General features: G+C 45.6%; 1 protein-coding gene across 5 annotated transcripts in view; it reads left to right on the forward strand.

Moving 5' to 3' along the window:
* The first annotated feature begins 6,338 nt into the window (after positions 1-6,338).
* Positions 6,339-21,061, forward strand: part of TBC1D20 (TBC1 domain family member 20) — a 116,758-nt gene continuing 102,035 nt past the window's right edge. Inside the window, exon 1 of one of the 5 annotated variants that reach the window (XM_033963384.1) lies at positions 6,339-6,356. Coding sequence is in view for 1 of the 5 variants with exons in the window: in XM_033963379.1 (XP_033819270.1) it covers positions 6,725-6,734 (10 nt within the window). In the remaining 4 variants the exon portion in view is untranslated. Of the gene's footprint in view, positions 6,357-6,419; positions 6,735-6,803; positions 6,938-9,964; positions 9,989-21,061 lie in introns of those variants that run through there. The other 4 variants (XM_033963379.1, XM_033963381.1, XM_033963382.1 and 1 more) reach the window with 4 other exon arrangements.

A 21,061-nucleotide genomic window follows, 5' to 3' on the forward strand; every position in this document is an offset into this window, starting at 1 on the left:
AAAAAGGCTATCCTTACCTTCTAACCCTTCAGCAAACATAGTGAACAGAATCGGTTCCAGCACCGATACTTGAGGCACTCCACTACTCACCTGACCCTCCTCTGAGTGAATTCCATTTACCACCACCCTCTGGCGTATGTCCATCAACTAGTTTCTAATCCAGTTCACTACTTTGGGCCCTAACTTCAGCCCATGAAGTTTATTTAAGAGCCTCCTATGAGGAGCCGTGTCAAAGGGTTTGCGGAAATCTAAGTAAATTACATCTAGCGCACGTCCTTGATCCAATTCTCTGGTCACCCAGTCAATGAATTAAATCAGATTAGTATAGCATGATTTACCTTTAGTAAAACTCATGTTGCCTCAGATCTTGTCATTCATTAGATTCTAAGAATTTCACTATCCTTTTCTTCAGCAACATTTTCATTATTTTTCCAATAACTGAAGTGAGGCTTCCTGCTTCATCTCTGCAACCTCTCCAGCCTCCAAAGATTTATTGAACAAATCTTTAAGAGGACCCACCAGAACCTTTAGGAGCTCCCTCAATATCCTGGAATGGATCCCATCCGGTCTCATAGCTTTGTCCACCTTTAATTTTTCAAGTTGTTCATAAGCACTTTCTTCTGTGAACAACATGGTATCTACTCCATTCTTGTGTGTAACTTTGCTGACCAGTTGCGGTCCTTCATTGAACAGAAGTATTGGTTTAGCACATTTGCTTTTTCTTCATCACTCTCCACATAGAAGTTCATACCTTCTTTCAGTCTCGTAATTCCATTTATTCGTCTTTCTCCTTTCACTAATACCTGAAAAAAATGTTGTCTCCCTTTCTTATAACCATTTGCTCTTCCGCTTTCACCAGACTTATTTCAGTTTCATCTGATATTTCTTTTTGGACTCCTCTTCTTGAGTTTTTAAATATTTCACAAACACCAATTCTTTTGCCTATATTTTTTTCCACCGCTAGTTTGGAGAACCATTTCAGTTTCCTTTTTCTCTTGTTGTTATTTATTTTCTTCACATAAAGGTCAGTAGCTCTATTGCACCTTTCAACTTAGACCACTGTTTTTCCACTTCCTTTATGTCTCTCTATCCAAACAGCTCTTTCTTCAGGTACTCTCCCATGCTAGTAAAGTCCGTAAGTTTGAAATCCAGGACTTTGTTGTGTGGCCATCCTCCTCTTTGGCTGTTATATCAAACCAACTTCCCAGGGGGGCCCCCCACTTGGACATTAGAGACACTTTCACTTTTTGTGAGCACCAGATCCAGTATCGCTTTTTCCCTTGTGGGTTCCGTCACCATTTGTCTGAGCAGAGCCCCTTTAAAGGCATCCATGATCTCTCTACTTCTTTCCAATTCCACAGACGGAACTTTCCACTCTGCATCCAGCATGTTGAAATCACCCAGCAAGAGCACCTCCCCTTTCTTTCCCAACTTTTGTATATCCATAATCAGATCTTTGTCAATTTGCTGCCATTGAGTCAGAAGTCTGTAGACAACACCCAAGTGGATAGAAGTTCCATCTTCTTTTTTCAAAACAATCCATATCGCTTCTTCCTTTACCCAGGCCCCCTGCATTTCAGTCACTTGGATATCTGTCTTTACATAGAGAGCTACTCCTCCACAGATGACTTCTTGTCCAGCCCAGACCACAGATTTCTGCCAAAAAAATTAAATAATTAACGAAGAGCATAGCTTCCCTTCCCAATTGTGCTACCTTGTCTGTTTCTCTCCTATAAATGATTTTAGTTCTACCCCTTTTTCCTTGTTTCAGTTTGAAATGTGGTCATCTAAAGTATTAGTTATATTTTAAATGTTATTAATGTAATGTACACAGCTTTGATAATTTTTTTTTCCAAAATTTTTATTTTAACAAAGACACATACAAATTAAATACAACAGTCAGAGCACATACAAAACTTGTTCAAAACTACACCGCGGGGTTTCTGCACAGAGACTAAAGAACTCAACAAAACAATTCAAAAACCATCTCCCCATCCCAATCCCACCCTATACCCTCCCCCCACCCAACCTCCCCAGCACTCCAGTGTCAAAACGCAAAAAAAAAAAAAAAAAATAAACAAATTCAACAGAGCACTTAAGGCTCCATGGGACTAACTATCCCAAACAGGACCCCAAATAGCCCGGAACTTTCTCCAACAACCAGGCCCATAATTCTTAACATCCAAATATTTATACCTTAACAGAGTAAATAGTTCATTTTTCCACATAGTAATAGTAGATACCTCTTCCTGGCACCACAATAAGAGTATGCATTTCCTAGCCAATAAAGAAGCTTTTTGCAATAACAAAGAATTACCCTAAGACAGCCCCAAGGAAGAGAGTTGAGAGAAAAGCAGGACATTTGCCCGCAATGGAACTCGCATAATTGTCTGCAGGTGAAGACCAACAAATGACCAAAAGGTTTGCAATCTGTCACAAGACCAGAACATATGAAAAAGACAAGCTGGTGTTGAATGGCACTTGGGACATTTAGCATGAGAGGCAAACCCTGCCACATACACCCTATAAGGTGAGATATAAAGGCTTAACGGGAATTTATAGTGCTGTTCTTGCAGGGTCACAGAGTGAGTCAAACGCGGGAGATGTTTCATAAGAAGACGCAAACCATCTCCAGTTATCTGTTCAGGAGGCAAGATCATGATTCCACACCACCGCCACTGCTTCAGAGTCCCAAGGAGCCCAAACTGACCTGATAAAAGGACAAACTGGTTCTAGGCTGTCGAGACAGGGTCAAAGTTTCCTGGACCATATCTGCCATGTCCTCATTCAAAGTATTATGGTCCAAGGAGTGTAGTTAATGCAAGACTTGACCATAGGAAAACCAATCTCGAGCCTGCAAAAATCCTCGAGATTGGAGATCCTGAAAGGACAAAGGAAATCCTTGCTCCGACACCACATTCCGCACATAGCATAAACCAAGGCCTGTCCATCTCTGCAAATACAGCTTAGAGCCGTCTGGATCCAAGTCTCAATTCCCCCATAAAGACAACAATACTGTAGAGGTGAAAGGCAAATGCATACGTTTGCATAACCATTGCCAGCACTGTCGCATAGATTTCAACAAGGGGTGGGAACGGGTAGAAAAGATCCTATAAGGTCTTTTGGCATGGAGATAATATAACGTGTGTTGGTGCCATAAGCTGTTGTTCAAGTAAAACAGGGGTGTAATGTTGAGTGTTCTTGATCCAATCAACCAGATGGCGGAGGAGACAGGCAACATTATAACGTCTCAAATCCGGCAAGGCCAAACCACCTCTCCCCACTGGTAAAGAGAGTTGCGCCAAGGACAATCTAGGCTTCTTGTTATTCCAAATAAATTTTCGCAAAACTTTTTGATACTGTCCCAGATCCTTATTAGTCACATACATAGGAAAAGTTTGCATCACATAAACCCATTTCGGAAACACCACCATTTTAAATAAAGCAATGCTGCCCCTCAAAGTCAGCGGGAATTTGCCACTTTGATAATTTTTAAAGCGGTATATCAAATTTTAATAAACTTGACCATCTCTGTCCTTCCTAAAAAAGATTATAGCCCAGTATGTTGGCATCCCATCCATGGGAATCACTGAACCAAGTTTCTGTGATAGCAACGATATCCAAGTCTGCCTCTAACATTAAGGCCTGCAGATCCTGATTTTTGATGCTTAGACTGTGAGCATTTGTGGTCATTGTTTTCTAGCTACTCTTCCGCAGCAATCTCTTATTTAGTGTAGTGTTTAAATTTCAGCTCATTTCCTGTTGCATCACTAGAAGTGAATTGCTAATATTGTTGTTTTCATTGCTATCTTTTATAGCGGCTTTTAGAGTATAGCAACTCACGGAATATGAATCATGCAGCTGAATTCTGGACAGGCTGAAGGGGAGAAAGATGGCAGTTTAGAAAACCTGAGAATAGTGAGTTGCAGTAATCTAAGCATGAGGTCATGAGGGCGAGAAAGAAGGACATGTTGGATGGAAGGGGATAGAGGGTAGAGTTAGTGAAAGACTGAGGAATAAGAAGAAGGGAAATGAGAAATGTGGTGTGAGAGACAAGAGATAGGAAGCTGTAGGTAGACAATAAAAAGAGGGAAATTGAAGACTATAGACTAGAGTAAGAATGAATTAAGAGGGAGAAAATAAACTTAAGAATACTAAGAGGAAAAACCCCCAATGTTCAAGATGGATGTAGTAGTGAAGCTGAAGAAGACAGGCGAGCGAAAAATGACAAATGAATACAAAACCCTGGTAAAAGAGTTAAAAGAGAAGGCAGAGGAAAGCAGAGACTGAGACCAACATGATTAGAAAAGCAGAAAAAAGGATTGTATTTATATATATATATATATATTTACTATAATAAAATGCTAAGCACGCATGCGCACTCTTACTGCCATGTTCCCTGATCCCTGATCTGTAGTTCCGTGGTCGGCAGAGTGCGCATGCGCGCTTAGCTTTCCAGTGACCACCACACAAATTGGAAAACGCTGGCTTTCCTGCTCGAGCAATATAGTTTGCCTCTGAAGGTGATGTGCATGCACCCTTACAACTGCCCCACACTCGCAGACCTCCAGACTTTCCTCCATTGGAGCCGGAGGGAAGGTGGGGAGGCAAAAAGCTCTACAGCAGAGACACTACCTCCTCTTTATTTACAGCCTCGGCACAGAAAGTTTCTTTGCGGAACAACTGGCAGACCTCCAGATATTTCCTCCATCGGAGCTGGAGGGAAGGGTGGGGAGGCAAAAAACTGGACAGCAGAGACACTACACCCTCTTTATTTACACGGCCGAAGTTCAAAGCCGTGGCGGTGACTCCTCTCTCGAGCTGCACCTGTGTCGGAGAAGGCTTCCGATGCAGGCGGGGATCGAGAGAGAAGCCGCAGCAGCGACTTTGAACTTAAAAATAAACTTCACTAAAGAACCAGGGCTGCCGCCATTATAGCAAGATCTGAGCCTCCTTCCATTGCTGCGGAATCGGACATATTAGGGCCTTCGTGGGCTATACAAATTGTACAATTCCCTGCTGTTCCAACACCCTTGCACTTACAAATAGTGCAGTGTTTGAGCCTGTCAAAGCTCACTGAAGCAGAGAACTCATGGTCAACTGTAACCATGGGACTCTACCCTAGGGAAAGCAGCATACAATAATCAAAACTCCAACAAAGTCACACCCATTCAGGAAGGGGATAGAGATGGGGTTGCAAAAGAAAGGCTGCAGACTGAATCAATCGCCCCCTAATATACTCCAGCAGACCCTGCAAGCATTCAAGGCTGCCTGTCTGTACAGCGGGAGCAGGAGAGAGAGAGATGGCCTTGGGGAAGGACGGAGGGGACAGGAAAGGGAAAGATGGCAAAAGGGGTGCAACAGGGTCAGAAAGGGGGAAAGGGAAGAGATGGAAATGGTAGGATTGCTGCTGCTTTGGGGCACTGAGGGAGGAGGGGTTGGTATGTCAGGACCGCTGCTGCCGCCTCGGGTAAGTAATGGGGGTCCAGGAGGCCAGATGGAGGGCCATGGGTGGGGTCAGGGTCACGGTCACAGTATAGGTGAGGCTATTCTAACACCCGTTAGTGTAACAAATGTAACAGGCTAAAACACTAGTATATATATATATAAATCCTTATCCATTTTAAAGCCAAAAATAAGTGCAATATATTATACAATCATTTTATACTTTAACAGCCCTTAAAATCAATCAAAATTATATTCTTTGACAAATACATATATCACCCCCTACTACATATCCAACAATTTGCACTCAAATTAAAAATATATCTTCCCACCCACCACTTTTAAAATGGAACGTATTATGGCCATACAGCAGGGACATTATAGGAAGTTTATGGATACTTGGGAGCCATTGACAAAATTCTGTAAGGAGTGATTGTTGAAAGGATTGTATTTTTAATTTTGAATAAAGTACAAAACTCACAACTGGGAAAGGGTGGGGGATAGCAATAAAGGATGGGGTGCTATGGCCCTGACTGCACACAGCAGGCAACTGCCTAGGGGAGGGGTGAAGCTAGGGGAAGGCTGGGGCGGAACTGGGGGCATGGCCATGTGTCCTATTTTCTTGTTAAAGGTGGCCCATTCTCAATTTTTCCCACGTAGGGCCCATTCAATTCTACCTACGCAATAGGCCAGGGGTGTCCAATGTCGGTCCTCGAGGGGCCGCAATCCAGTCGGGTTTTCAGGATTTCCCCAATGAATATGCATGAGATCTATTAGCATACAATGAAAGCAGTGCATGCAAATAGACTTCATGTATATTCATTGGGGAAATCCTGAAAATCCGACTGGACTGCGGCCCTCGAGGACCGACATTGGACACCCCTGCATATAGGCCATTTACAGATTTAAAGGTAGCAGTTGTGCAGGAAGGAACAGTGCATATGCAAATCTGCGTGTTACAGGAGTATGTGCCATTTGCTGCATCCACTCCCAAGCTCTTTGGCGAACTGCGGCTCCTCAACAACCCAACACGGGCATCTCAACCTCTCCCAAGTGCAGTGAGAGGGGAAGCGGAACTTAATAACCCACATAAGTCCTTCCAAAAGTCATACTTTTTCACTCTCTCAAATGCATCTCCCGCCCTGCTCCCTCCCGGGCATCCTGTTCACCTTACGTTACAACTTGTTTCCTTCAGGCGCCTCCCATCTTGCTGGAAACGGGAAGTAGCGTCAAGAAGGGGGCGGAATGCTGAAGGGAAGTTGCGGGTGGCCTCAGAGACATGTTTAAAGGTAGGAGGTGATAATCGCAGACGAGAAATAGGGAGGATTGTGGGGGGGTGGGAGAAGAGATAGTCGTAGGAGAGAAAGAGGGAGGATTGTGGGGGGTGGAGTGTGTGTGTTTAGAGGCCGTCAATGCATGTGATTTTGTGTAATTGGGGCTTGGAGAAAGAACAGGCTGCTGTGGTGGAGTGCGGTGAGGCGTGATAGTTTTGGTGAGAGAGCGCCGAGGGAGGGCTGGCTGGTGAAGTGGGAGGAAGGTGTGTCACAGGGGCTTCGGAAATCAGAGACAGGGATATTGCTGTGGGAGGAGTGGCTGTTGAGGTTGGGGGATAGTGACATAGCACTTCTGGTGACGGATCGCCAGAGAAGGGAGGGGCTGGTAGTTGGTACAGTGGGGGGAATTGTCTGGTAGAAGCTTTGGGTATTTGAGAGATGGGAATATTGTTTTGGATTGAGGCATGGTACTAATGGTGATTTTGCACACGAGGAGGTAGGGCTGGTTGCTGGTAGAGTTGGGGAAGGTGTCTGGCAGGGGCTTTGCCTATTTGAAAAACAGGTATATGGTCTCTTTGGGAAATAGAGTGGAGGATGTGTTGGTGGTGGGATAATGGAGGGTGTGCGTTGGGTGTAGAATGTCAGAGGGGTAAAACTTCCGGAGGGGTGTCTAGTGAACCTAAATACATATTCCTGAGAGTAGATATCTTCAGTTAAAAATTAAGATCTAATTTAAAGAAGAACATAAGCAATGCCTCTGCTGGGTCAGACCTGAGGTCCATCGTGCCCAGCAGTCTGCTCACGCGGATGCCCAACAGGTCCAGGACCTGTGCAGTAATCCTCTATACCCCTCTATCCCCTTTTCCAGCAGGAAATTGTGCAATTCTTTCTTGAACCCCCAGTACTGTATTTTGCCCTATTACGCCCTCTGGAAGTGCATTCCAGGTGTCCACCACATGTTGGGAAAAGAAGAACCTCCTAGCATTCGTTTTGAATCTGTCCCCTTTCAACTTTTCCGAATGCCCTCTTGTTCTTTTATTTTTCGAAAGTTTGAAGAATCTGTCCTTCTCCACTCTCTCTATGCCATTCATGAACTTGTAAGTCTCTATCATATCCCCTCTAAGTCTCCTCTTCTCCAGGGAAAAGAGTCCCAGTTTCTTCAATCTCTCAGCATATGAAAGGTTTTCCATCCCTTTTATCAGACGTGTTGCTCTCCTCTGAACCCTCTCGAGTAACACCATATCCTTCTTAAGGTACGGTGACCAATATTGGACGCAGTACTCCAGATGCGGACGCACCATTGCCCGATACAATGGCAGGATAACTTCCTTCGTTCTGGTAGTAATACCCTTCTTGATTATACCTAGCATTCTATTCGCTCTCTTAGCGGCCACTGCGCACTGTGCCGTTGGCTTCATTGTCATGTCCACCATTTCCCCCAAGTCCCTTTCTTGGGTACTCTCCTTCAATAACATCCCTCCCATCGTATAGTTGTACCTTGGGTTTCTGCTTCCCACATGCAATACTTTACATTTCTCAACGTTGAACTTCATCTGCCATCTCGTCGTCCATTCCCTAGTTTGTTCAAGTCCCTTTGAAATTCTTCGCAGTCGTCCTTAGTCCGAGCTCCACTAAATAGTTTGGTGTTGTCCACAAATTTTATTATCTCACACTTCGTCCCTGTTTCTAGATCATTTATGAATATATTAAATAGCAGCGGTCCGAGCACAGGGCCAACTCATCAGCAGTAACTGCCTCTCCCAACTCAGAACCCCGATCTTCTGCCATCAAGTCCAAAACCCGTGTAGGCTTCCATGACTTCCCTATCTGGTACCAACCCGAGACCGTGTTAAACTCAAGAGAGATGGAAAGAAAGATCTGATCCAATGGGGGAAAAGTGGGCATGGAATTAACCGGTGTAAGGAGCGACGAACAGTAGCTACGAAGTTGGAGATAGGCCAAAACTGACCCCCCACTCCATTTCCAATGGTCCCAGCAAGACTGAAAACTGTGAATCAACCCTAAGCCCAACTCAGCAACCTGACCTACAAACCGACAGCCGGACCGACAACGTCTCAAGAAGGTGTACACATTAGCTTATTTATAATAGATTACATAAGTTTGACATAAAAACTAACATACATAAGGGTAAAAAGGGCAGAACTACAATTGTATTAATAAAAAGGAAACATGAATGGTAAAAACAACAGGTAAGGGGAATAAGATTAAAAAAAAGAAGATAATCATTAAATATGATTATAAGTTAAAAGCGTCTTTAAAAAGGAAGCTCTTCAGAAAGCCTTTAAAATGTTTTAGGTTATTTTCCTCTCTTAGATACTGAGGTAAGGTGTTCCATAATTGTGGGGCCATTACAGAGAAAATATCATGACGACGAGTTCCAATAACTTTCAGTGATGGAACTGTTAAGAGTTTTTGATTAATGGACCTTAAAGAACGCGATGCACTATGGGGAATAAGTAATTTGTTAATGAATTGGGGTTCGTTTGAGGACAGTGTTTTAAAAACTAAAAGTAAAATTTTAAAGGTAATGCGATGAGCAACAGGAAGCCAATGTGATTCAATCAGGAGCGGAGTAACATGATCAAATTTTTTGCGTTTGTGTATTAATTTGATGGCGATATTTTGAACTATCTGAAGACGTTTCTTTTCTTTTTGGGTGACATTTATTAATAAAGAGTTACAGTAGTCAAGTTTTGAAATAATTAACGAATGGATCAATATATTAAGTGATTTTGGTTCTAAAAATTTAGCAATTGAGCGGATCATACACACCTATAAAAACAAGATCTGACAGTGTTAGTTATATGTTCGTGGAAAGATAACCTATCATCTATAGTAATACCTAGTATTTTTAGGGATTTTACTGATTTTAGATGAACATTATCTAATATAAATGGAGCACTTAAATTTATGTCTTTTTTCCAAAGGAAAAATAGTATTTTGGATTTTTGTATGTTTAATGCTAACATATTAGAGCTAAGCCATTGTTTAATATCTAGTAGCTTTCTATTTATTTCATCTTTGTTTTCTGGGTTTAGTGGATGGAGCAATTGAACATCATCAGCATAAGTGAAGGAAGTGAAGCCTATAGATTGGCATAGGCTTAATAATGGAGAAAGAAAAATATTGAATAAAAGTGGGGATAATATGGATCCTTGGGGGGATACCATAATTAGAAGTATAAGGAGGATATGTGGTCATCTCTGAAGTCCATCCTACACGAAGCAACAGACCGATACATAAAGACAGTAAGTAAACGCAGGAGAAACAAAAGACCCCAATGGTTCAGTAAAGAAATTTCAGACCTAGTTAAACAGAAAAAAGACGCATTTATCACCTACAAACATTTAGGCAGAGAGGGGGCGAAAGAGGACTATCTAGACAGATCTAAAGCTGTCAAAACAGCAGTCAGAGAAGCCAAACTCCGAATGGAGGAAGAGCTAGCACGGAAAATTGAGAAAGGGGATAAATCTTTCTTCAGCTATATTAGTGACAGGAAAAGAAACAAAGATGGGATAGTACACCTGAAGCAATCGGACGGTAACTTTGCGGAATCAGATTCTGAGAAGGCAGTACTACTAAACAAATATTTCTGTTCAGTGTTCACCTGCGAAGCGCCGGGAGCTGGTCCACAGCTGCAGACGTGAGATAACCAGAAAGACCCGTTTCAAGATTTCGAATTTACGCCCAGTAGCGTCTATGACGAACTATCAAGACTCAAAGTAAACAAAGCCATGGGACCGGATAACCTACACCCCAGAATGCTCAGGGAGTTAAGGGAAGTCCTGGCAGAACCATTATCTGTTCTTTTCAATCTTTCCCTAAGCACAGGAAGGGTCCCCTTGGACTGGAAAACCGCCAACATAATCCCACTCCACAAAAAGGGCTGCAGGACAGAGACAGCAAACTACAATCGTTTTTGCATCTTTTAAGCTGTTATGCTACCATACATGTTTGTTTTATACATTTAAAATTGTATCTATTCATTCTACTATTGATGTTTTTGCTTCTGAGCACTCTTCTTGGTTTATATAGATGATATTTTCTAGATCTAAAAGTGTTTAAAGGGTGGAAACTTTTGCTATTGGGATCCCTTTTTCATTCATGATCATGAAGCTTACATTTTTTGCTAGTGGGGCTTGAGTCTTTATATATCTTTATAGTGATTTTATAATAGTCTTATTAAGTTAATGATACTTTTCATATTATAATATTTCTGAATGAATAAAGTTTTGTAAATTGTTTATAAGTCTATTTCTGACATTTACACTTTTTTGCTTTTCCATTTTTATTATTATATTATTTTGACGTTATTGAATGTGAGGGGCTTATTTTTGATTCGACTAGTTTTTGCCCTTCTTATTTGTATACTAATTTTTTTCTCTCTTTTTCTTGGTTGTTTATAAACATTCAAGTTACACAACGCTGTACTGAACAACTGGACTCTCACATTAATTAATCCAAACAAGCCTCAGACAAATAAGCACACACAGGTTTAAAAGTGTGGTAATCGTCCATGAGACAATGTTGGAAATGGTTGTGTAAACGCATGCATTTGCGTTTTACCTCCACGGTTCTGTTGCCCTTGTGGGGTAATCGAGTCCTGGATCCTGATGCTTCCAAACTATATTTACAGCGCTGGAGTGCTCGTGGACTATGCTTTGTGCGTGATATGGTGTCGGAGGAGGGTTTGCCTCGTTCTTTTCAGGATCTACAGATGGCGGGTTTCTTGGAGGCTCGGGATTGGCTTTTCTATCGCCAGGTGTCTTATCTCCACTCTGGATGCTGCTACTTTGAACAAAGACAGGGCGGATGTGGTGTGTGAGATTTTGACTTTGTCCCGTCTGACTCGGATTAGCTTATCTTTCCATCAAGTCAATTTGGGCTGTTTCGCAGCACCTTGAGATCCTGAGGTGGTGGCAGCTGTGTGGAACCAGGATCTCTCCCCATCTGAACATATCAAGGGCCCCAGAGTTCGTCGTCTTATGAAATATCTTCCTCGGATGACTCTGTGGTACTGCAGGAGCAGCACTTCAAGTTTCTTTTGCGGCTGCATATCTCCCCATTCCGGGTCTGTGTTTCTGGATATGCCTTTCATGCTTGGTGTCCTAGGTGCCAGTCCAATCCTGCAGGCTTGCTTCACATGTTTCAGTCTTGTTACCGTTTTCAAACGTTTTGGTCTTTTGTAGCACTGTACCTGCAGTCTGCGCAAACAGATTCCCTTGAGGGCAGATGTTCTGTTCTTTTTTTCAGGGGGTTCATTTGGGTTTGTCTAGAGGGGGCAGCATGCTATTGCAAAAGGCCGCCTCATTGGCCCGGAAGTGTATCCTGTTGTGACGCCAAGCTAAAGTGCTTACTCTTACTATGTCGAGAAATGAATTGTTTACTTTGTTGAAATTTGAATATCTGGATGTTCGGAGGGGAGGTTCTGGGCCATGGAGGAAATTCAGGAGAATATGGGCTCCCGTTTGGGAGGGATTGTCCCCTAGAGCTCGAAGTTCTTTATTGAGCTTTTGACACTGGAGAGCGGGGTGGGGGGGACTCTGGTGTGGGGGGGTTGGTTTCTGCGGGTCTTCGTGAAGGAATGACGCGAAAGACCTGACTGTTCCTGCTATTTCTCTTGTTAGTTGTTGGTTGTTGTATTGCTTGTATTTATATACCTGAAAAAATTTAATAAAAATGATTTAAAAAAAAAAAAAAAGGTTTGGTAATCATAGGCTCTTCTTAATTAATCCAAACGAGCCTCAGACAAATAAGCAGGACATTCCAATCCAAGCTAAATAGTAAAAGCCACACAGGCTTAAAGTCTGGTAATCATAGGCTCCTCTTACATACAGGGGAGCACAGTAGAAAACTCAACAACAAATTTGAGAAAAACCTGTGCTCCAAACCTGAATGTAGAGAAAAGTGTTCTGAGCACTGTGTTTATTTTTTATCCCAGGACAAGCAGGCAGGTATTCTCACTAGTGGGTGATGTCATCCGACAGAGCCTCGATACGGACGTCTCACAAGCATGTCTTGCTTGAAGAAACTTAGAAGTTTCGAGATGCCCACACCGCACATGCGCCAGTGCCTTCCCGCCCGATGGTCCGAGCGTGTCTCCTCAGTTCTTTTCTTTCCGCGGAGCTGAGAAGTTTTACTTCAATTCTGCGCTGACTGAATTCCCGTTTTTGCCTTCTAATTTCCGCGATTTTGGGTTTCTTTTACTCCTTATCGTGTATTTTCTTTCTTTATTCTTTAAAAAAAAAATTTTTCTTCCAGCGAGTCGGCCGGGTCGGCCACGTGGCTCAGGCCCAGCTCCTTCGATTTTGCGGCGGAGCTTTTTCGGCCTATGTCCCGGCCAATCACCGGTTTTAAAAAGTGTAGCAAGTGCCAGTGCGCGATTTCGTTGACGGACCCGCATCGACGCTGCCTGCAGTGTCTAGGTCCAGAACATTTCCCGAAATCGTGCCAGCCTTGTTCCACTCTTACAGCGCGGGCGTTTAAGCAGCGCTGTCTGTTGTGGGAGTCGATGTTTAAGATGGAAGCTGCTAAAGAACCTTCGGCTTCGACGTCATCGGCCGCTTCGCCTGTCCATGCGAAGCCAGCTGCTACTCCCGCTACTCCAGGCCTTCTGAAGCCGGCTTCGTTTACTCCGGTTTCGGCCCCGAGTTCGGCGTCGGTGCCTGTCCCCGTCTCCTCCACTCAGGTACTGCCCTCCACTATTCCACCTGTGGTCATTAAGGTGCCGAAAGCTTCCAAGCAGAAGCACTCGACCACGAAGGAGCGCGAAGACCGTGCTGGGGGACCCCCTTTCGGTGCGGAACCCCCCATATCGGCTTCGCTTCGGTCCCTGCTTGAAGCTCAGTTTGTCGAGCTCATGCAAACTATGGGACCCAGGTTAATCGCCTCCATCCAGGGTGACCTCCCGGTCCCGGTCCCAGGGGGCGGACCGCCCCCTCCTCCTCCTCCTCCTCCTCCTCGATCGATCTCATTGCTTGACGAGGAGGAGCGGCGAAGGGCGGCTGGTCCCTTGAGGCGGGCTTCCATTAGCGACATGCCTCCTTTAGAGCCCATTACACCTCCGCGCCAACAAAGCGCTGTTCCCCCGATTGGTAATCGAAGCCTTGGGCAGTTCTTCCGCACTCCATACCAGGCCTGGGCTGCATCACGTGAGGCGGCCTCCATCCCGCCCCTTTGCTCTACTGCTTCCAGTCCTATTCATTCACTGGAAGCTTCAGGGGACCATGCGAAGTATCGCCATTCTCGCTCTCCCTCCAGGCACCGGGAGGGGCATCGGTTCAGGCACTCATCTCGGCACTCCTCGCGCCATTCTGAGGTTTTGCCACAGAAGAAGTTGCCACGTCTGGGGTACTCTTCCTCTGATTTGTCGCCCCCGGAGGGGCCGGAGTACGAGGAACCATCTACCTCTTATTCTCCTTGTCACTCTCAAGTCTCTATGGATCCTGAGGCTTCCACTTCATCCAGTCCGTCTCGGAGGCCGGTACTGGCAGACCAGTTGTCTTTTTCTTCCTTTCTCCGTCAAATGGCAGATGACTTGGATGTTACTTTGGACACTGGGTCTCGGTATTCGAAGGAGTATCTCGACACCATGCACTTGCCTCATCCTCCTGCTGAGTCTCTTCGGCTTCCTCTTCATAAATTGCTGGATCAGACATTTATGAGATGCTTTGAGACGCCGTACTCAATTCCTGCGGTCCCGAGCAAATTGGATGCAAGATATCGCATTGTCCATCACAAGGGTTTTGAGGGGGCTCAACTCTCCCATCAATCCCTGCTGGTCGAATCCTCCCTGAAGCGTTCTCATCCCTCCCAAGTCTATGCCTCTGTGCCACCGGGACGAGAGGGCAGAACAATGGATAAGTTCGGTAGAAGAATATACCAGAACTCGATGATGGCTTCGCAAGTTCTCAATTATAATTTCTTCTTTTCTTCATATTTGGAGTTCTTCTTGCCGGTGCTGCGAAAGTTTACTCCCTTCATCGATTCTCAGGCTCGATTCGAGTTCGAGGAGGTGGTAGCCTCACTCTCCCAGCTGTGTCTTCAACTGATGCAATCCTCGTACGATGCCTTTGAACTCTCGGCACGTGCTGCCGCCTGCTCCGTGGCCATGCGTCGTTTGGCATGGCTTCGAACGATTGACATGGATCCGAACCTCCAGGACAGGCTTGCCAATGTGCCTTGTGCGGGTGCGGATCTGTTCGACGAGTCAATCGAGACTGTTACCAAAAAACTTTCAGACCATGAGAAGTCTTTCCAATCTATCCTTCGGCCTAAGCCGAAGCCTCAACAATCTCGACCTTCTAGACCGCTCTTGATCTATCAGTGGCGCTACACTCCACGGCAGACTCCTGCTGCGAGGCAACCGGCAAAGAGACAGCCTCCCCAAAAGGCTCAGCAGAAATCCCAGACGCCGGCTGCACCGAAGGCTACTCAGCCGTTTTGACTCTATTCCAGGGAGCATAACCGACCTTGTTCTGCATCCTCCTGTTTTTCCCATCGGGGGTCGCCTCCACCATTTTTATCATCGATGGGAGGCTATTACCACCGACCTCTGGGTCCTTTCCTCTTCTATTCCATCGGGTCCCTCCGGACCACCCTCCAAGAGAGTATCCTTCCAACTTGACGCAGACCGCCCTTCTTCTTCAGGAAGCTCAGGCTTTGCTCCGGCTTCGGGCTGTCGAGCCGGTCCCGGTGGAACAGCACAACCGGGGTTTCTACTCCCGGTATTTTCTCGTCCCGAAGAAGACGGGTGACCTCCGTCCCATTCTAGACCTTCGGGTCCTCAACAAGTTCTTGGTCAAGGAGCGGTTTCGCATGCTGACCCTTGCTTCTCTATACCCCCTCCTCGAGCAGAACGACTGGTTATGCTCTCTGGATCTCAAGGAGGCCTACACGCACATTCCCATTCATCTGGCCTCCCGCAAGTTCCTCAGATTTCGGGTGGGACATTTACATCTGCAGTATCGAGTGCTTCCATTCGGCCTGTCCTCGTCTCCCAGAGTCTTCACGAAGTGTCTGGTGGTGGTGGCCGCTGCACTTCGGAACAGGGGTCTTCAGGTGTTTCCCTACCTCGACGACTGGCTCATCAAGGCCCCGTCTGCCCCAGAGGTCATTTCGGCGACCTCGGCCACGATTTGCTTCCTGCAGAATTTGGGCTTCGAGATCAACTTCCCCAAATCTCATCTACAGCCTTCCCAGTCTCTCCCCTTCATCGGGGCGGTCCTGGACACCATTCAGCTTTGAGCATTCCTTCCGCCTCAGCGCCTGGATGCTCTTCTTCATCTCTGCCAGTTTGTGTCTTCTCGCCAGACCATCTCAGCGAGACAGATGATGGTCCTCCTGGGCCACATGGCCTCTACAGTTCATGTGACGCCCTTTGCCAGACTCCATCTCAGGAGTCCTCAGTGGACCCTGGCTTCTCAATGGACTCAGGTGTCCGACCCGTTGTCTCGACACATCGTAGTCACTCCTGCTCTTCTGCAGTCTCTACTTTGGTAGATGACCTCTTTGAATCTATCCAGTGGTTTGCTGTTTCACACTCCTCCCCACCAGAAGGTTCTCACAACCGATTCCTCGACCTATGCATGGGGGGCTCATCTGGATGGGCTTCGCACTCAGGGATTCTGGACCAATGCGGACCGACTCCATCAGATCAATCTTCTAGAGCTCAGGGCCATCTTCTATGCTCTTCAAGCTTTTCAACATCTGCTTCACGACATGGTGGTCCTCATTCGCACAGACAACCAGGTCGCCATGTACTATATAAACAAGCAAGGGGGCACGGGCTCATCCTCCCTCTGCCAGGAAGCTCTCAGAGTCTGGGATTGGGCGGTTCGCCACAACGCCTTCCTCAAAGCTGTCTACATTCAGGGGAAGGACAACGTCTTGGCAGACAACTTGAGTCGTCTCCTCCAGCCTCACGAATGGACCCTCCATTCCAACCCCCTTCATCAGATCTTTGCACAATGGGGGACGCCTCAGATAGATCTCTTTGCGGCCCCCCACAACTTCAAACTGCCTCAGTTTTGCTCCAGGATCTACACCCCTCATCGCCTCGAGGCAGATGCCTTTCTACTGGATTGGGGGAATCGCTTTCTGTATGCGTTTCCTCCATTTCCTCTCATTCAAAAGACTCTGGTCAAGTTGAGATCCGACCAGGCCACCATGATTCTGATAGCTCCTCGGTGGCCCAGGCAACCTTGGTTCTCCCTTCTGCTTCAACTCAGCAGCAGGGAGCCGGTCCTTCTTCCAGTGTTTCCTTCACTACTTACTCAACATCAAGGATCTCTACTTCATCCCAACCTGCAGTCTCTTCACTTGACAGCTTGGTTCCTCTCAACGTAACTCCTCACCAGTTTTCCCAGGCGGTGAGGGATGTCTTGGAGGCTTCCAGGAAGCCTGCTACTCGTCAATGCTACTCCCAGAAATGGACTAGATTTTCTTCCTGGTGTGTTTCCAATTCCAAGGAGTCTCAGTGAGCCTCCCTATCCTCTGTATTGGACTATCTTATACACCTGTCTCAGTCTGGTCTCAAGTCTACATCTATACGAGTTCACCTGAGTGCTATTGCGGCTTTCCATCAGCCTCTACAAGGGAAACCTCTCTCTGCTCATCCTGTGGTTTCCAGATTTATGAAAGGACTTTTTCATGTCAACCCTCCTCTCAAACCTCCTCCAGTGGTTTGGGATCTCAATGTTGTCCTTTCTCTGCTTATGAAACCTCCTTTTGAGCCTCTCAACAAGGCTCCTCTTAAGTTTCTCACCTGGAAAGTGGTTTTTCTGGTGGCCCTCACATCTGCTCGCAGGGTCAGTGAGCTTCAGGCCTTAGTGGCGGATCCACCTTTCACAGTGTTCCATCATGACAAAGTGGTCCTTCGCACTCATCCAAAATTCCTGCCTAAGATGGTCTCTGAATTTCATCTCAACCAATCTATTGTACTTCCAGTGTTTTTTCCAAAGCCTCATTCTCATTCTGGAGAATCAGCTCTTCATACTCTGGACTGTAAACGTGCTTTGGCTTTCTACCTGGATCGCACCAAACCACACAGAACTGCTCCTCAACTTTTCGTCTCCTTTGATCCAAACAAGTTGGGACGACCTGTATCGAAGCGCACCATCTCCAACTGGATTGCGGCTTGTATCTCTTTCTGCTATGCCCAGGCTGGATTATCCCTTCCCTGTAAGGTCACAGCCCATAAGGTCAGAGCAATGGCAACCTCTGTAGCCTTCCTCAGATCGACACCGATTGAGGAGATTTGTAAGGCTGCCACTTGGTCCTCGGTTCATACATTCACCTCTCATTATTGTCTGGATACTTTCTCCAGACGGGATGGACAGTTTGGCCAAACAGTGTTACAAAATTTATTCTCCTAAGTTGCCAACTCTCCCACCATCCCATTGAGGTTAGCTTGGAGGTCACCCACTAGTGAGAATACCTGCCTGCTTGTCATGGGATAAAGCAATGTTACTTACCATAACAGTTGTTATCCAGGGACAGCAGGCAGCTATTCTCACGTCCCACCCTCCTCCCCTGGGTTGGCTTCTCGGCTAGCTACCTGAACTGAGGAGACACGCCCGGTCCATCGGGCGGGAAGGCACTGGCACATGCGCAGTGCTGGCATCTCGAAACTTCTAAGTTTCTTCAAGCAAGACATGCTTGTGAGACGTCCGTATTGGGGCTCTGTCGGATGACATCACCCACTAGTGAGAATAGGTGCCTGCTGTCCCTGGATAACAACTGTTACGGTAAGTAACATTGCTTTCTCTACATTTGGGTTCGGTCCTGCTTATTTGTCTGAGGCTCGTTTGGATTAATTAATTTGAGAGTCCAGTTGCTCAGTACAGTGCTGTGTAGGGAGATAAAATCTAGACAGTGTCCTCCTTTTATGGGGGGGGGAAGTTTGGTAAGGAACTGTGTTCCAGTTACCAGGTGGTCTGTAAATTAGCAATATACATAGCTCTTTTTCACCATTTGAATTTTGCATACTGCAGATCATATATTCTAGTCCCTGGTCATTTGTGTTGTCTATTAGTTTTAAGGAGAAAAAGGACCTGTGTAATACAAGTAACCCCCCTCCTCTCTTTAGATGTCTGGGGCAAAGATCTGCTAAAATGGGGAAGTCTACATCTGGGATTCATGCCTGTTATATAGTATATACTATTCTTGCTTGGTGCCTACTTATTAAATCCTTCAGGACTAATGTCTTGTTGCTTACAGATCAAGCATTCAGATAAAGACATGCAATTGGCATATATTTTTCTCTAGTGGGAGTTTCAACGGCACTCTATCCATTTTAGGTGTTTATGTTCCCACTTTTTGCTTATTTGATGGAGAGTTGGCGACTTCTGCCATTACCTATAACTACTTTTGGAACCTTACATGCCGCATTGTTATATTTGGGCAGAGATTTGCATGTAACTATGGCTACCTTGGTTTCTAGGACTATGTACCCTGTTCATTGTGCCTTTCTGAGTGAAATTACTATGTGCACATTCCACTACTTTTTCTATTATTTTGAAGGGGCCTAGCAGAGTTAAACAGCAAACCTGTATCCATTGCATCCCTGGTTAGCTTATGTATCTACCCATCATTCAGAATAAGATCTACGTTATGGTGATCAGTCCAGAATATCCTCTCTGTCCTCTCAGTCCACATGAGCCACACCTTCGGCAGGGCCCACCAGCGGGAGAGGCCCACCTGGGTCTTGTGCCTTTAAGGCTACAGGAACCACTGTTTCTCTTCGGAGAGCGGAGCTTCTGGGATCATCAATGTGCTCCTGCCGGTGGGGTAGGATGGGATTGGATGGAGTGTTCCCTTCTTACCCTGCCAATCTCCTCTTCCTGTGGATTTCAGAGGCCAGCCTGGGTCTCGTGGCTTTATGATTGCAGGAACCGCTCTTAGTGTTCCCTTCTTACCCTGTCGATCTGCTGTAGATTGCAGAGGCCTGCCTGGGTCTCAGCAAACCAGCATTTAACAAATAGTAGAAAAATACAGTTTAAAAATTAAAACGTATACAAATCCGGAATCAATCTAGAATCAAACTTGAACCATAACTCAACTCAAAAATCCAGGTTGTCTTCTGAATGCCACATAATTGGAGATATTGTGCTATTTAGTAGATGGTGTCCCACAAAAGTTTTCAAGTTTTGGGGGGTGCACATGTTTCACTATGAATACAGTGATTAGAGTGGCTTATGGGCCTGGGTTCTCCTCTCTATGGTTCACTAACCCACCCCCAAGACCACTTAAGCCACTTCTGTGCAGCTCTACAAGGCTTTTCTATGCCAGGCTGCCAGGTGCTGATTTTCTGGAGGCAGATATGTAAAGTTGTTGTTAACAACTTTTATGGGGGTGGGGGAGAGGTAGTGATCACTGGGGCAGTGTGTGGGGATTTGTACTTTGTGTTTGCAGTACTTATCTGGTCACTTTGGATACCTTCTGTGGATTTAGACCTGGTTTTAGATGGCCTAAGTCACAACGTCCAAGTTCCGTCTAGGCAGTGTTGTAAAACTTTTGGTTATACATGAAGTACGACTAAGTCTAGGATGGCCCACGTCCAGCCCAAATCCCGCCCTCAACACCTCTCCTGAAATGCCCCTTTTAGCTCTTGGCGCACTGCAGAACTGTGAAGACCTAAGTCATTTTTAGACACGTCTAAAACCCGGTTTGATTATTGGCACTTGGATGACTTGTGTTACTGATCATCCAAGTGCTGATTTAGGCCGGTTTTTAGACTTATTTCTGTTTCGATTATGAGCCCCTTAGCCTATAGGAAGAGGAGATGCAAATGTTAAGAGCCTTAGCCAATAGGGAGAGGAGGAGCTAATGGATGCTGCGGATGGGCAGACTGGATGGGCCATTTGGCCTTTATCTGTCATTATGTTTCTATAACCATAAAGCTCTATGACCTCACAATGCAGGTGTAAAGAGCCTTAGCCTATAGGAAGAGGAGGAGATAGTGGATGCTGCCATCATGTTTCTATGGTTAAGGGGCTGGAGGAGTTGCCGTACAGTGAGAGATTAGAGAAACTGGGCATATTCTCCCTTGAAAAGAGGAGACTGAAAGGGGACATTCTCTATATTTCTATGACATGATCGGAAAGTTCATGATAATGAAGGGAATATACTTAGTAGATAAAGATAGGTTGTTCACCCTTTCCAAGGTAGAGAGAACGAGAGGGCACTCTCTAAAGTTAAAAGGGGATAGATTCCGTACAAATGCAAGGAAGTTCTTCTTTATCCAGAGAGTAGTAGAAAGCTGGAACGCTCTTCTGGAGGAGGTTATAGGGGAAAACACCCTCTAGGGATTCAAGACAAAG

Source organism: Geotrypetes seraphini, chromosome 11 (assembly GCF_902459505.1).
Source record: "Geotrypetes seraphini chromosome 11, aGeoSer1.1, whole genome shotgun sequence".
NCBI lineage: Eukaryota > Metazoa > Chordata > Amphibia > Gymnophiona > Dermophiidae > Geotrypetes > Geotrypetes seraphini.